The 18,072-nt window shown below is 41.5% G+C and overlaps 1 protein-coding gene across 1 annotated transcript in view; it reads right to left on the bottom strand.

The window, feature by feature from the left end:
- Positions 1-9,578: 9,578 nt before the first annotated feature.
- Positions 9,579-18,072, bottom strand: part of LOC307253357 (rho guanine nucleotide exchange factor 10-like protein) — a 31,034-nt gene continuing 22,540 nt past the window's right edge. The window contains exons 23-28 of the mRNA XM_080031355.1: positions 17,258-17,478; positions 16,448-16,605; positions 16,184-16,326; positions 14,279-14,450; positions 13,329-13,445; positions 9,579-12,207 (exon numbers count right to left, since the gene is read on the bottom strand). Of these exons, the coding sequence (XP_079887481.1) occupies positions 11,633-12,207; positions 13,329-13,445; positions 14,279-14,450; positions 16,184-16,326; positions 16,448-16,605; positions 17,258-17,478 (1,386 nt within the window). The 3' untranslated portion in view covers positions 9,579-11,632. The remainder of the gene's footprint in view (positions 12,208-13,328; positions 13,446-14,278; positions 14,451-16,183; positions 16,327-16,447; positions 16,606-17,257; positions 17,479-18,072) is intronic.

Below are 18,072 nucleotides of genomic sequence, written 5' to 3'. Positions count from 1 at the left end.
CACTCTGTGTGTGTGTGTGTGTGTGTGTGTGTGTGTGTGTGTGTGTGTGTGTGTGTGTGTGTGTGTGTGTGTGTGTGTGTGTGTGTGTGTGTGTGTGTGTGTGTGTGTGTGTGTGTGTGTGTGTGTGTGTGTGTGTGTGTGTGTGTGTGTGTGTGTGTGTGTGTGTGTGTGTGTGTGTGTGTGTGTGTGTGTGTGTGTGTGTGTATGTGTGTGTGTGTGTGTGTGTGATAACTTTAATAACTAAGAAGAACCTGGCCCAGACTTCCCTATTTACACAGACTCACTAAAACATAAGAAGTATATCCTCAGTAGTATGCAGGTTGATCACAGCAGAGTTTAGGAGTCGGCACAGCAGGTGTTCAAGTAATTATCATCCACATTTCACAGTACAGAGATAAATCATGCTCTGAGAAGGTTAAAAATATCCTTGCATCTTCAAAGCTGTCTGTCTCATTTGCACATAGGGGGGCACATACAGACACCTTCCGTAGTAAAGCCTGAATTAACTCCATCAATTCCAGTTCAACAATGAATCATTTGTTTTGCATCAGTTTCATTAGGATGTATATTTGTTTGTGGACATCATTTTGTGTGGTTATGTGAGCAATTTTCGGTTTATTTAATTTAATTGTGTTAATTGATAATTGTCTTGTTTGGCAGTATCAAGCGCCTGCCCCAATCGATTGTGGCTTATTCTTTTTGTTTCATTTTCATATTTGTGGTTTAATTTGGGTTTTGGGGCGATTGTATTATTTTGATTATCGTGTGTGTGTGTGTGTGTGTGTGTGTGTGTGTGTGTGTGTGTGTGTGTGTGTGCGTGTTTGTGTGTGTGTGTGTGCCAAAGAGCCAGTGGGATCCAGGACATAGAAAACAAGGTTCTGCTCTTACAGATGGTGAAACCGAAGGCTGTCACATTCTGCCGCCCTGTCCCTCTTTCCGCCAAACATTTCCTCTTTGCCATCACCTGTCTCTACCTGTCCACTTGATTCCCGAAATGTACACCTTTCCCACCCATCTGCTCAACTGTTTACACTTTCCTTCATAAGCCCTGCTGTATACAAACACAAGCCTCCTTTCCTACACCAGCCACCAGTCAGTTTTTGTCAGGTTGTCGCACCTATCACCATGCATTGTGCATTAGTTTTTTGAGCCTGTTGTACGATCTCTTCTAGCAGCTGCATATATACACCTTCACTTTTGTCTATAAATAATTGAACTGTCCCCTATCTGCCTCGACTGTCTGTGTATGGGTTCTCCCTGCTGGCGGATCGGACGGGCTCAGGTGGAGTTGCTGATAAGGAAAGAGAAGGAAAGCAGTAGTGAGCCACCCTCCATCACAATAATTCCCTTTGTTGTCATGGAAAATAAAATGAAAAAGCCACCTTTCTGTCAAAAAAAAACACTCCGTCAGAGGATAAATATAGAAGCAGCAGAAGCACATTCAACTGAGACTCTGAAACGTGAATGGATTCAAATAAAAAGTATATGAATTTAGGATGTCACTATCATTTAGGATGATGTCATTTGTTATCTGTGCTTTTCTTGCTTTAGAGTCAAAAGTTCTGCCCTCCATCAATATTTAGCACCCTGATCTCATTTTCATTAAAGGAGAAGTAAATTATATTTTTTGTTAACAAAATCACTCTATAGTCGTACAGCAATCACTTAAAAAGTATGCGCAGTTCATAACACAGGTCTCCCAGTCATTAAGCTTTGCAGTAATTGCCTGATCAAATGTCAGCTGTGGATGTATAAGTTAAGAAACTGCAGGAAAAAACATACTTTTTTTCATGCACTGGTCAATTTTGAGACTTGAGGCCATTTTGCATTCATAACATGTTTTATTTCATACTAAATATAAATAAGGGTCCAACATGTACATTTAGGTTATTTTGCTAATCCTTGTTTGTTTGCTTCTGTACATTTCTGACACCATCTCTGTCATGTGATTGGTTTACACTTGAACATAGGTAGCCTACAGTCACACAATGCTCACTAAAGTACTCAGGACGTCTCTTGGTTGACTGAATGACACAACAGGGAGTGTCTGGAGATGAACAATGGACTGGCCCTACCTGGAATTAATGCATGACATGCAAGGAGGTGGAGGAGGCTGCAATCAAGCTAGTATTATCACCTTGTGTTAATTGTATCCTTACAGTAGCCACGGTCAGGGTTTATTATCTGCCATTCCTACCTAGACGAAGTAAGAAGACTGTCCCCACAGCTAGGAAATATATCATTGGTATTCTGACTAGAGTAGTGCACAGGCGTCAGACTGAGACTTCAGAAGGCCACTGAGGATCACTGAGTCACTAGATAAGACACGTCCTTGCCTTGTGTGAGGGTTGAGCCAGCGGTTCTAAAGCTTTACTTCAGAAGGCAACTTTCAGAATACAGAGGGCAATACTTAGCGCTGCTTTGAAATGCTCATCTCTATTCTCCTTGGCCAGGCTGCACTAAACTTTCCTGTGTTAGACATCTGATTGTTCTGGGACTTGTTCCACCATTAGCTGACCTGATCGATTGGGAAATACAACACAAATGTGCCTTGTTGGCAAAATCTCAACATAACCACGACCTGGTAAGCGCAATATTTTTTTCTTTTTTTGTTGCCTTACCACGTCTGTGTTTGACGAGATCATAAAGAATCTGTAAATCTGTTTAAATTCAGCAGGGAATATTTGAAACCTGTGAAAAGCTCAGGGTTCAGTGTCTTTGGGACGTGCGTCCTGGCTGATCCCTCTGAGAGTGTTTCTCAGGACGAATGTGCCATAACAAACCTCCCAGTTGATGGTCAAATAAAAGTAAAAGGATTTGAAATTGGCAAATTAGTATTGGACTAGTTGAATTGCTTTGGTCGGCTAATTTATACAAGTTATGAATCATACAATTAGTGTGTCAGTAGTGATGCTGGGTTGACTGTATAGGTTATTTGTTTGAGATGTAATGCTATTGTGGCTTAATAGCTATTCAACACTGGGTTAATTGTGTGCAAGAGGTTCATTTAATAAGAATCAAACCCCTGTCACTATAGATATATTTTCTATTTAAAAAAAATAATAAGGTTTGTGGAGTCTTTTGATGCTTCTGCAGTGTTTATTGATATAGTCTGTCTGAATGGTGCTTTCATGTTAGCTGTTTGAATTGTGATTGTCTTCACTGTCTGTATAGTGTACAATGGGTGCTAAACAGTCCAAAGCAGAGGCTAGATCTAAACCTACAGTTAAATCTCTAAAAGCGAAAGTAAAAAAATGGGTAAACCGAAAAGCTGAACAGAATATTGAAACAATAACTGATGGGATGTTGAGGAGACAGGAGAGTTATGTTTTTCCTTTCACATCATCGCGCATGTCTGACTGGAGTGGCAGCGAGTCGTCACTTCCATTGTTGTTAGATAGAGATCATTTAGACCCATTGATGGGAAACCCATCCTGTGATTCCCCACTCACGAGACATTGTGTGGAAGTGTCTCAAGAGGGTAGTGTTGTTGTGAGTGTGAATGAAAAGGGTGTTCTTGAATGGGGCTCGGAGGAACTGAGAGAGACTGTGGAGGAATACACAGAGTATGTGGCACTACACCATTGGGGGTCTGGGCAGGCAGATCAGGACCCAGTAACACACACAGCCTCGGGTACACAGGCAGCAGCAGCAGCAGCAGAGGAGAAGACGGAGGAAATGGTCACAAGACCTAAAAACAAACGCACTCCTCACACCGACACAGAGAGCACAACTGCAGAGACATCTTCAAAGTCACACCTAAGGCAACACGGGCGTAGAAGTCCTTTAATTGTTGATACAGAAGACACAGAAAGTGATACAGACATTAGAACCACACCGGCTAGAAAGAGAGCGGTGAACTACACAGACAAACACACTCCTCACACAGACACAGAGAGCGTAATTGAGGGGACATCTTCAAAGTCACACAAAGTAAAACAACACAGGCGTAGAAGTAGTACTACTAGTAGTACTTTGCCCGTGGATACAGACGACACTGAAAGCGATACAGACATTAGAACGACACTGACTAGAAAGAAACTTGGAAAGACAACAGTGAACTACACACCCCTCACAGTAATGAAAGCTGCCAGGCCTGTTTGTATGCCCTGGACCCCATCTGAATTAATACACCTGACCAGTGTTGCCCCTAATCCTATCAAACGAGCAGAAGAATATCACTGCTGGCTATATCGAGTGTGTTCTGCGTACAATTGCCTAGTGCCTGATGTAAAACAACTGATAAAGTTCACATATGGTCACGAATGGGTGCACTGTAAGGATGAGTTTAATTTCCCTGACCATAGAGAGGACGGCCAATGGCCCGAGAGCAAGACATTATCTATGTGGCTTGACGCTGAGGCTAAAGATGCAGTCATGAAATGTGCAAGCAAACGCAGTGATTTCTCCCGGGTCTTGATTTGTAGGCAAAAGAAAGGAGAATACTTAGACAAGTTCATTGAGAGATTCATATCTGTGTGGGACGACAACGCTGGCATGAAAAGAGAGGATAACACGTTTTTCACAGTTCAGACCTTCCTGCACAGCGTGAAACCACATATTGCCGAGGTTTACAAATCGCGTGTTATTGAATGGTCCATCCTGGATTGGCAGACCACTGTCAACACAATCTTGGCTTTGGACAGACGCGATGCGTTTGACACAGCAACAACAGCACAAATCTCACATCAAAATCCTAACAAAAATTGTTACAATTGTGGCAAACATGGACACTGGTATAAAGACTGCTATTCACAGACACAGCGTCCAGCAAGGGCCCCATATCCAAACCAGAGGTGTTTAACATGGGAACAGCCAGCCCTTGCCGTACTCCTTACTACCCTGCTCTCACAAACAACTCTGCCAGGGCCAGACATGCAGGAGAGACAGGATCAGATCAGAAATATCCAACTCAAGCAGCAACTTTGTTTCAACTTTTAACGTTAGTCCTTGTCCCGCTGAAGGCCTAACTGTGCAAGTTGAAGTGAATGTTACCACAGTTTCTATGTTTTGCCAAATTTTTAACATTTAATGTTCTTTCACTGTAGCCTACAACACACTCAAAAAATTGCTGAAGATGTAACAAATCCTCACCTGCAATGTTAATAATTTGGTCCCTACCTAGGTGTTTCTACTGCAGTCACGCCAGGTCGTGAACCTGTCGTAATGTGGGGGCTTGCTCTAAGTCCTTTAGAGTTGCTGTATCTGCCTCTCAACACTCAAACAGCAACTCGGCTGGGTGGAGATTTGTACATGATCCACTCAAACGAACAAATCTTATTGCCTCAAACACATTTTTGGCTTTTAACCGCCAACCTTCACAAGAGTATATGCCTCCTTCTGAACTTTCTAAAGTTCTAGCTATTTTGTGGGCTAGACATAAAAATCATGTGGTATTTGTAATTCCCCCTTCCCCCCCAACCTCCCACTCCCCACCCAAGGATAATACCAAGCTGCCTCTGATAAGACAGTAGAATCTGCCTCACAAAGCTATTACAGGAATAGAAGGTGTAATTACATCACATATTGATCTGGGTGTGCTGGTTGATACCGCCAGCCCATGCAATACCCTCCATTTAACCCATACGAGGGGAGATTTTTTTTTACAAGATCTAGCCATTAATGACATTTTAGTTCCCACAGCTCCAATTGTGTCTGACACCAATTCAATGATTGCCTCACTACCTTGAAACTGCACGCACAACACAGTCATTGATCTACAGTATGTTCAGCTTTCTTCTCTATATCATTGCACCCAGACTGCCAGTATCTTTACATTTTAAGGTAAACACTATACCTGTGAAAGGTGAAAGAAAGGGTTTTTGTTGAGAGCCCCACGGTGTATGCAGCAGCGGTATAGAGGTGATCTGGAAGATTTGCAATTTCATGGTGGAAGTAACATTGCTGATTTACGCAGACGACCTGTTGATCCAATCACCATCTACGGAAGCGTGTCACAAGGACTCTGTTTTGCTCATGAAGAGACTGGCTGAGTTTTATTGCAGAACTTCTTTTGGCTATTGCCTTTTTGTACGAAATGTGCTATTCAAATCAAGTTGCCTTGCCTTGCCGAAGCTGCCGTGTTGCCTGCCTGAGGTCACATATGGGTTATGTGCTAAGAGATGGACTCCTGAACAACATGCCCCCAACCGGAAACGAAAAAGGACCTGCTTACATTCCTAGGGATGGCACATTTTTTGCTGACATTGGCTGTTCTGTTTTGCAGCTATGGACTCTGTGTTCATTGTGGAAACTGTACAATCTGCCACCCAAATCTACTGTGCATTGGACTTCAGATATGCACAAAAACCTTTCTGGATTTGAGAAAATAAATCACTACCTACAACTCCTGATTTGGGTCTGCATGACTACCAACTGCCTTTCCACCTGTACGTGAACAAGACAAATGGATTCACTACGGCCATCCCGGTGCAGAAACATGGGTCACTTTATACCGTCCTGTTGCATACTATTCGTCAGGGCTCTCACCTGTAATCCTTGGTATGCCAGGCTGTTTCAGGTCTGTTGCGGCTGTTGCCTTTTTGATTGACAGGTCTGCTCCTATTGTATTGGCTCCTGACTGTGTTGTGCACATCCACAAAACTCTGGACTCTGTAAAAAAAAAAAAGTCATTGTGGGCCCCATGTCTCCCTTGATCCATGTTGAACTTTTTTATTTTATTTTGTATTATATAAAATTTATCAAGTCATTAGTTTAGCCACTAATAAATGTTGATACTAAGTGAAAAATGATTAATAATCAGTTGTACAGTGTGTATCTCTGTACAGTCTGAAATGACCTCACATATCAACCCTCCTTCCTTGTTAAATGAGATTGTATTGGTTTTCTCCCCTTTCCTTTAAAAGCAAGTCAGTCAGCTGTTTCCCTCCCTTTCATTTATTTCTCATTCCTTTCTTTCTTTTCTACCGTATATATTTCTTTAAAAATAAATAAATTGACAGGGCTGATTTATTAGAGGCCATTTTGCTCCCTTCAAAATTTGCAATCCAGAAATGAATTTGTAAACCCTTTTATTAATTCCTGTTTTCATTTTAGATTTAGCTATTAAATAAATAAATGTTTTAATACAATTTCCGTGACCCTTGTGGTCCTCCATACCCGGTGCCTTCAGATGGGCTAATTCATTCTTTTCATGTGGGTGAAAATGTATTAATGAAATCTTTGGAAAGAGTGTCTCTGTCTCCCAGCTGGAAAGGGCTCATGCAAGGTGTTGCTGCACCAGAATTGCTCAAAAGGTTCAGAGGAGCACAGCATGGCTCCATGCCTTGAGGTGCAGACTGGTATGGCTCCTCCGCTCCCAGGAGGCCCAGGCTATCCAGGATATGAGGGCTCTCATGTTTGCCATGCTGGAGGGGAAGCAGGTGTGAAGCCCCATGCTGTTAGGGCTGACATTGGAAGAACTGGAGAGGAGTCCAGTACATCAGTGCTGAGCATGAATGTAAGACCACACAACTCTAACATTCACACTAAACACAAACATTACAGACAGGGTGAACACAACACTGAACTGTTCTGACATGAAACATAGGAAGAAACAGGACAAGGTGATGGTGACAGAGCATGGGCAGAACTTTTCTGGAAATTGTGTTTGTTTTTCAGCTCTCATCAGGATTGCAATAGATGTATTTTAACTGACTTTAATATTTCTTATCTGATTTCATGCGCATGAGGTTAATTGTGCTGGAGGGTTCATGATAAGCTGAGGGTTCAATTAAAGTCACTTCTAACAGGTGCTGTTCAAGTGACTTACATTCCAATCAACCTACAAGACATGTCTCTAGAGTGTGGTGTATTATAAAACAAAAGTTAAAGAGCCATCCAGACCAGGCTCTTTGCATCTTTGACCACGTTTGTTTATGGTGTTAACCTACCTGACTCAGACCCCGTGTTTCTGTGTTCCATCCTCCAGAATTGTAGTTTCCAGTGTGCACCAGAACTCAGCTTGGACCCAGACTCGCCTAGGCTCCCCCAGCTCCAGCCTTCTTCTTCAGCATTCTCCTTCTCTGCGGTTCCCTAACCACCTGTTTGGACTCAGTCGGCCACACCACTCAACGTCACAAAACCACACCACTACCTTGTATTACTCCCCATCTGTCTCCGTTTGTATCTGTATAATCTGTATGACTATGAGGTGTAAAACACACCAATGTTCCCAAGTAAAATTAACAAATGCTTTAAAAAAAAACATTGATTAAAAGATGATTTTATTCAAAGTTAATAAAAAAGGGTTCCAATAAATTAAAATGGAATCAAAGATAAAGTTCCTGAATATCATTTTACTCATTATTTTTGTTTTATTTTGTGAAAGAGGTGACAGGTGTTGCTTGTTACAAATGCAAATCAATCCATTTAAATTGAAGCTCAAGAAAAACATTATTTACATTATCCTGTATTGTTATTTCATTGTATTCATAAGGTTGTCTTATATCTGTTACATGTTTAATGTATTAAGTAATTGGTAAGAGTACACATTTGCTTATTTTTGTTACACTTACACAATACCTTTATTCATTTAAACACATTTATTCACTGGTTACATTTGACTTGTGTGAAGGTTTACAACTCCAGGTCTCAACTCATGACCTGCACAAGGAAGGATCTGACTGTTCTATGTTTAGGTAAATAGAGCGTCATTCAGTTTTGACTCCAGTAGATTGTACAGTACATTAGATAGTCCATTCCAAAAACAAAAAGAAACTTTACTTTACAATATTTTCACAGGCACTTTCTAATCAAGTGTGTTACATTTTATTTTTCTAGATTTGCATGTTTTAATGTTTTATCTAATACAGCTGCGTTGGTTTATCAGCATAGTATGCAGGCAGCTACCTTTGGCTGGTGAGGTAGCGTGATGCAGAAGTAGCCAAGGTCAGGGTTTATTATCAGTCATTCCTACCTAGACGAAGTAAGAAGACTGTCCCCACAGCTAGGAAATAAATCATTGGTATTCTGACTAGAGTAGTGCACAGCCGTCAGACTGAGACCTTAGAAGGCCAGTCAAGAGATATACAACTTGACGCAGAAAAGATTAGGTGAGCTGAATCCCAGGGCAAAGACTAGGGCCTTGGTTCAAATATTATATAACCTAGCAGATATGTTCGCAGTTGTCCAATATTGTCACTGGATAAGGCACTCTGACTGGTATGAGGCTTGAGCCAGTGGTCCAAGCTTCTCTTTAGAAGGCATCTTTCAGAATACAGAGCGCAATACTTAACGTTGCTCTGTAATTTTCATCTTTATTCTCCTTGGCCAAGCTTCAATAAACATTCCTGTGTTCGACATATACATCTCCATAAACCTCTTCCACCATGAGCTGACCTGATCGAGAGGTATGTATACACCACTGTTGAATTGTGACAGACAGTATGCACAGTATTGTAGTATAGCACTGTATTTTCCTAATTGTCTTAATGTTGTAAAAGCAACAGTGTTTTAAGCACTCTATTGAGTGTAAAAGAAGCAAAACAACATGGCATGACACAAAGCATTGACTGAAAAGAAATACACCAGTAAATGTAATCATTTTCAACATTTTTTATTTCATTTAAAAGTGCCAGTGTAATTCGTATCACTAAATACTGAGACCAGCTGCATCGAGCATGGCGACAAACTCTCTCCCATGAAGGTGAAGCAACACGGGAGGAAATTAAAACACATTCATACTGAGATAAAGAGACACTGAAGTCTTACTCAATAAAAAGTTGATATACACAACTGCTCAATTTGAATGGATTGATATCAAAATAAATATATTTTATAATACAATTATATTTGTGTTGGTGTAAACATACTGAATATGTCTATCGATGATGCCTCCATTAAAAGAAAGATGTTACAAGACAGAGAATAAAATTATCTTTTAATTCTCTGTCTTTTAAAAAACACTATTCTGCATCAGAAATCAAAGCCTTTCGAACATCACTGTAAGTACCATTATGTTTTTACAATACAAAAAATTAAGTACATGATTATGAAAAGAGCATGTTAAGGTGCCTGTCTTAAGAGCAAATTAAGTACATTCACATGCACATCAACTGTAATGACGTTTAAACATTTATTAATACAATTTTAATAATTGGTACGAGCAATGAGGTTTAACTTAAGTTCATTCAATTGTTTTGATGTAAACCTTAAGAGAGTCTGTTGGTGTAAGTGGTGAAGTTGCAGCACTCCACCATGTTTTTAGGAATCACAGTCCCACGGTCAGTGCGGAGTGGAGGATCTACCAACTATGTGACAGGTCGGACTGCTAGATGGCAGCAAAGATGGATGTGCAGGAACTGTACCTGACAATTTGTACTTTACAAGAAGCAAAAGACTCAGGAACACATTAACAAAGACAATTGCGCAGTTGTTGTTAGCCTAGCTTAGCACACAGACTGGATGCAGGCGGGAAACAGCTAGCCAGACTCCGTTGAAAGATCAAAATACGTCAGCTGATACCTTTAAAGCTCACTTGTATGTCATTTGTGTTCATATGTATATTGAAGGTATACTGGATAGCATTTGTCAGATGTGTTTTATAAATACAAGAATCAGACAGTTCTACCTAGTGTACCTTTAAACTGAAAAATTACAATTTGGGGGTTTCTGGGGAGTCAGATGCTGGGACTTTTTCTTAATCAATGGCAGTGTATCCATCCACCAAGCGCTTTAGTGCAGTGTTGTATGTTAAAGGTGTGGTTTTAATCTTCATACAGACCCGATGGAAACCTCACTGTGAGGACCAGATACAGTTAATACAGTTACATGTCATGGTGTATCTGGACAAAGAGCTTAAGAGTGTTGGACTTCATGATGTCCGACATTAGTGGAGGTAGCTGCTGCTTAACGTACTGCTGGGCTTCACAAGTAATGGGACCTCTAATGTTTGCCTGCTTAAGTTACCTGTTTATGGTGTTCACCTGTCACAACCAAACCACTGACATTAAAGGTCACGTATGATGCTCATTTTCAGGTTCAAAATTGTAATTTGGGATTCTACTAGAAACTGTTTTCATTGTGTAGCGTCCAAAACAACCTTTATATTTCTCACCGTGCCATTGTTGATTCGCCTCTTTTTAGCCTCTCTCTAAAATGGTCTGTTTAAGAGACCTCTTTAGCCCTGCCTCCCAAAAAAGCCCAGTCTGCTCTGATTGGCCCTGAATCTAACTGCTGATCAGAATCTAACTGCCAGTTAGATTCAGGGGTATCTGGGGGTGTGTTTATTGCAGAAGGAGGTAGTGCTAGTTAAGGTTGGTGATGGGGGTGTGTGGCTTTCCCTTTTGTGATATCATATGGAGAGAAAATCTGAACTGGGTGTTTGAGCAAAGGTTTTTAGAAAGGTGGAGGTAAAGAACAAGAGAGAGTTGTTTTTTCCTCATACTGAGAGAGTCTCTAGTCACACGGTGACCCATATTAATGTTGAAAGACCATGAAAAAGTGCATTTTGCATAATAGGTGACCTTTAAAACAGGACCTTGTCACAGGTGATGTGTCTTTGGCTCTTCTAACTTTCGATCAGATGTGGAGCCTTGCTAAAACATTTAGAAGTGAGCTGGTGCTGGAATCCTCACAAGTGTCCTTAACCACAATATGAGAGGAGACAGCCTGGTGGTGACACGTTGGTCTGTCATTGGCTGACAGTCAGAGGGAGTTGCCACACCAGCAATGTGTTTTCAGTGGAATCTTCTGGGGCTTTCTGTCCTATCCTGCGGTGTCCTCTGCCACCGGAGAAGATGGCCGCCGAGGTGACTTTGCTTCGCCTGGCCTCCCCCTCCCTGCCCCAGTCCACGGGCCGCCCCCTCACCCACACGTCAGGGTCCTCGCTCACTTCGTATATGGAGCCGTCCTCCGGGCTGTGCTCCAGAGAGTCTGGGGAGGCCCTGTTGTTCCCCTGGTCGGGCTGGGCCGTCAGCACCTTCCCAGGCAGCTGGCAGGTGGAGTGGAGGCGGTACTGCAGCAGGAGTCTCTTGGGCTTTTCCTCTCTCGTCACAGGAAGTTCAGAGTCCTGGGGGAAGCTGCTCTGCTCCAGCCTGCGCCCTCCATCGTCCCCTCCCCCTCCCCCTCCTTCCCCGTACGCCCCCTCCTCGCTGCCGTTGGCCATCATGGAGTCCCGTCGGAGCAGGTCAGAGGCCAGTGTGCTGGAGGTGGACACCAAGAAGTCCACCGGGCCACAGTGAGCATTCAGAGACGTCATCCCCTTACCTGAAGAGTACAACAGTTCCAGATAAGACAATAGCTGCAATATGAAACTGAAGATGTTTCGTTAAAAAAGTAGCTTCAGAAACAGGCGAGAGATTAACAGAATATGTTTGTTATTAAAATCAGGGAGAAAAACAAATCCAGAAAGAAAGGAACCCCATTTATTTTATTTACACCCTTATGCTACATTAAGGGCCCAACTGTTGCCTATTTTCACCCAATAGACTTTTAGGAGCTTCAATCCACTGTCAAGATACTATTAAATTACCTATGACCAATGTTAGTTATAATTTTTCATTTTCATTTCATTTAACTTTTATTTATCCTCGAGAGACCAATTGAGGGGTGACCCTCATTTTCAATGACGTCGAGTTCAAAACAAATTCAAAACAATACAAACAAAATATTCAATGCAAATACATCAAATACACAACAAGTGAAGAGAAGAGAAAACAAAACGATTGAAACATTTACAGAGTGGGGAAGAGTGGCAGCAATTAGGCATAAAGTACAATATAGTCTAATTAAAAGAGTTACAAGTAGAGTTTGGCAGATCCAAGATAGTCTGTTTAAATTGGTCAAAGGATATGAATGTATTTAGTTTAATTTTTAGCTGTAAGTTGTTCCAGGAGTCAGGTGCACTGAAGCTAAAAGCTGTCTTTCCCAGCTCAGACCGGGCTTGTGGGACATAAAGCATAAGCATGATAGTTGTCAATGTTGGACAACACAAAAGGCAAATGTGAACATGGTACTAAGTTCCCACTATACAACAAGAGGGAATGAGCATTGAGGGGTGACCCGCATTTCCAATGACGTTGAGTCATGGGTAGTAATTAAACAGGCTTCTAATTCTCCAGTAAAATGAGCTATGTGTCACTGTTGAGTCTCTCAACATGTTACCCAAATACAATGTGTTGTAGGTGTAAAAATTATGTTAAATAAATGGCTGGCACAATTTACAGTATATAGTTCCTTGTATTCATTTGGATGCGGTTGGGATTCAATTCCATGTTGAGTGATTTTCAGTGTCTGCTAGCCCCTCAGCACATCTCATCGCGTGGTACTGATTTCATTATCTAACCACCTTAAAGAAATACTGAGAACATCTTTCAATCAGGACTGACCTGTGATCTTGGGGATGCCCTCCAGTGTGGGGACAGGGAAAGTGAGGATGAGGCCCTTACTGGTCCCCACCCACAGCAGGCCCTGGCAGATCAACAAACTGGAGACACAAACCTGACCTAAGAATACAAACAGAGATTCAACCATTAACGTCACCACCATTAACACTGTCATGTCTAGCCCTGATCCAGGACAGACAACACAGTCACTGAGCAGCTCAGGATGTTACACAATACAAACTCACCAGATGGTAGGTAATCTTCTTAGTGGTTTTTAAATTGGATAAAACAATGTCCGACGGGTGTAACACAATGTCATTATTTACACTATCCAGGAAATGCCTCTACCATTGAAGTCAAAGCAAATCATGTAAAATCAAAGATGGCGCAGGTTGTCTCTCTTAATTAATCACTACTTAAACTGTTGTCTTCTTTATATACTACTTGAAGGTGGAGTCAGCGGTTCTGGAGAACGCTTGTTGTCAAAATCGCTTTTTCTACCTGTCCACACTGTGTGTGTGGGCTGGGGAAAAAACAGTGTTACTACACAGCCAAGGCAAGGTATTTGTATTCAAACAAGGGGGCCAACCGTAGCTAGCAACATGCCCGTTTAACATGCCCAACATGCCCAGGTTTTTTTTCAGCGCACACAGTTTAGACAGGTAGCGGATCGGGATGAGACATTCACTGATTTTGACAAACATTTTTTTACAATAAGCATTCCCTGGATTTGCTGACTCCACCTTTAATTGTCTTATTATCTTAAAAAAAAGATAGTATTTATTATGGTAAACGTATGTGTAGACCTTCTTATTAATAAGGATTTTACAGAAAGTGTTTCACTGAATCACAAAGAAACTAGACTAGAAATGCTTCAATGGCTAATCCCAGCACTATGTCCCTGTTCTGTATATTCATGTGGCTCTGTTTGTTAGCATGTTGCTTGGCCTTGCCTGGTGTCAGATGGGTTGTGCGGGTGGAAATGTTGACTTCCTGCAGTGGTTCCAAGGTCTCTGTGTGAAACAGGTGGATGGAGGAGCCCTTGGTGAAGGCCATCCAAACTCCCCCGCCTGAACGCACCATGTGGCTAACACTGCAGCCCGGATCAGAGTGGGCTTCAAAACTCTATGGGACAGAGAGATAGAGAGGGTCACACAAGAATAATATCTACCTATGCACAATGAAAACCTCTCTCACTTAGTATATTATCATTTGCTGTTTTTTTCTGGCTTAGTTTTACCATGGACGTTATATGAAAACTACACATCGGACTGAAATTGGGTCAATTCATCTGATTGAAAATGTCACACCCAGTTAATAAGCAAAAACAGATTTGAGCACAGAGTATATTGCGTATTTGCTCAAATTAAATTATTCAGTTGGGCTAATTTCTACACAAAATCAATTTATGTCCTTTATCTCTGTGCCAAACATGTCCCACTGCACACTCAGAAATTAGACAAATTCAGTGCCATAGGGTTCCAACAATTTTGGATTTCCATTGAAATTGCATACATGTTAGAAAACAGCGAATGATGCCCTACTTCATAACTAAATATGTCAGTGCAAGTGTAACACTTCGCCACAGGGCTACAAAGTAAATCCATAGTCAGTCGCAAAGTCTTGCTTTTCTTTTCTTCAAATTCATCCTCAAAACTTTTTTTTCGATATAAGGGCAAATTCATAATTCAGCAGTTTCACAAAGCCCCCGTAGTGACACACACACACACACACACACACACACACACACCAGCAAATGACAAAATAACACATTGCTCAATTCAATTTTGCAGCTTTCCCCACAGAGACTGAGCTGCAGACGTCAGTTTGGAGATTGGGCCTCAGGCAGCCTGTTAGCTCCCAGACCCATCTGTCAATCAAACTCTCACATAACAAGTGTTAGAGTCCCTGTGGACACACATACGCGCACACACACACACACACACACACACACACACACACACACACACACACACACACACACACACACATACACACACCTCATTTACACCTGATGCCTGTCAGCTCACTGTGAGGAATCACCACTGACAGGTTGTGATTGCTTGCTGTGGTTAAACAACTGTTATTCATGGTAAGAAGACAACATGTTAGGAAAGAGAAAGCCCTGATCGCTAATGGGACCAGTATATTAAGTATTTGAATTTACAAAACGATTTTGATTTATGTTTCTTGTGCTATGCAAATGTTCACCCTCTGTGAAAAACTAGGCCAGCAATTCTGCACTAGAAGACAACAGCCAGGAGTCTCATTCTTGTATGCAAATTTGATACAAAGCCAAGATAATGAAGCGTACCAGTTCTGCATAACATGTGAAACAGAGATATGTTCTGCAAAGGTAACATGCCGTCAACATGAGCCATTAGGAGATAATCAACAGCTCATTTTAATCTCTGGTAATCCCAAATAAGTAAGAAACTTCATTTAAAGTCACAGAGTGTTATCATACAGACAAAAGCATAAAAACATAGACAGAGACACAACACATACTGTAGTGAAAATGTATAAAATGTATACTAAGACATAAAACAAGATAAAAGTACAATGACGACATAAAACACAGTAAAACCAGAATGAAATAGGCACAAAGAAGCATCACACAAAAGCAAGGTAAAAAGAAGGGTCTTAAAGCTGCTTTTTGAATATTTCAACACACAGTTCACAGATCTTAGAACAAATGGAAGGGAGTTCCAAAGTTTGGGAGCTAGGACTAGGTGTGAGATGAGATGCACATTTCAAACAAGAGACCAGAGGAGTGCAGCCCAAATGTTCTACAGTATATGTTCATTATGTAATACAAGTGCCCACATGTTGCTCATGAAAATGTAAAAAAAAAATACCTGTGTGTGGAGGCTACATCCCTGGATGACCATGACTTGGTTGGCACAGCTGGCCCACACAGCGTCATCAAGTGTGAGCAGACTGCACACCGGCTCAGAGCCCAGAGACACCAGCCTGCACGAGTCCACATCCCACAATCTCTCTGTGGGAGAATGAATGGCATCATCCAGTCAGAACTATATGCTACTGCAGTTTTACAATGTGAGTGTGGACCATGGTGGACTCATTTTCAGTTTGTTCTGTATTCTTCAGCGAGCACCCACCTCCCGCCTTCCTTTGGTACACAGCCACTTTTCCGTTGGCCAGTCCAGCGAAGAGGAAAGACAGCGAGTGTTTGAGGCAGAGGACCGGACAGCTGTCAGGGTTGACCAGGATCAGCAGGCACTGGACGGCTGTGTCCACGCTGCTGTACACATGGATGCTGTTGAAAGGAGACACACGACAATTTAACAGTCAAATATTACTATGAGGATGGAAGATAAGCCTAAACTATTTGTTTATTCAGGAGATGTTCAGATCTGTCTCATGTCTGTGTGTGTTAAAGGTGCAGTGTGAAATATAGGAGTATTTTGCAGCCATATAGAGGGGAGATTCTAGATTGTACAGAAGCTACAGTGTCTTTCATGGATGAGAAGCTAGTTACTAAAGATGGCATCCACCACTGCCTCATGTCTTTCCACAATATCAAGTGATGAGGTGAAGATGTATGTTGTTGTTTATTCAATAGTACTTCTTCTTCATCTTCAGGTGTATTTCCGGCAGACACCCACTATATGCAGAAACATGGCTGTCTAGATATGAAAGGCTCATTCTAAGCAGGGACGCAAACACATGTATGGTCAAAAAAGAAAAAGACTTCAAATATCTTTACACACTGCACCTTTAAATACAGGGCTTGGGACAGGACGTGGTTAGTCTAGCCTTGGTAACTACTGATACCCTCTGCACTAAATAGCACATTTCTGTTTTTTTTTTACTTTGTACACTACTGAACGACCTGGCCTAGACAAAAGTGACGTAGCAATCCGTTTAAGGCTCCATAATAAGGCTCAGAGCTAGTAGTAGTGTCTGACCTGCCGTCTTTCAGGCCGACACAGATGATGTTCCCAATCCTGCCTCCAGCCTGGCTCTTGTCAGCCTCCCTGTCCTCTGCAGAGGGACATGGCTCCTTCACATACTCCAGACAGAGCACCGGGGCCTGCAGGGGGACCGTCTTCACCAGGCGAGGAGAGGTTCTGTTCAGGGAGAAGATCTCCACCTGCCCCTGGTTGGAGCTGCCTCCTCCACCAGCAACCTGAACACCATGGGAACAGAAAAGAGGACCACATGGTAGGTGCATGGCAATCAGAAGGTACACAAGATAAATGGAAGAATTCACCAAATCAGCAAATAATAATCATGTAAAAGAAATTAATTCATTTAAGGAATTTAGTTATGTTACTAAAAGGGGATTGGAGAGACAGTAGCAAAAACATATATTTTACATAAAACATTATTTATTTTTATTTTTAAATCCACATATCTGATGAATTTGTATATAAAATACTGAAAGAATGCATTTTCATTTCTTTAATGAAAATTAAATTGCCATTCAAAATGTCCAGTCTGTTATTGCAATAGGCCATGCCTCGCACTACTCACAATAAAATAGTTGTTAAACATTAACACAAATGAGAGGAAATAAGCAAGCTGAGCTTAACCAACAATTTTTCCAAACAACAGATGCACAAATCATAAATGAAGGTGACAGCCTTTATCTAATCAGTCATTTGACCACAAATATATAAATGTAATGTTAAAATAATACACAATAAATTGCTTTATAAAATAATAATAAATTAGATTAAATGCTACATCAGTGCAGTTAATCTGCTTCTCATTAGGGGAC

This window comes from Ammodytes marinus (assembly GCF_949987685.1).
Source record: "Ammodytes marinus genome assembly, chromosome: 7".
Lineage (NCBI taxonomy): Eukaryota > Metazoa > Chordata > Actinopteri > Uranoscopiformes > Ammodytidae > Ammodytes > Ammodytes marinus.
Note: the sequence above shows the minus strand (reverse complement) of the source record. Positions and strands in the feature narration are given on the sequence as shown.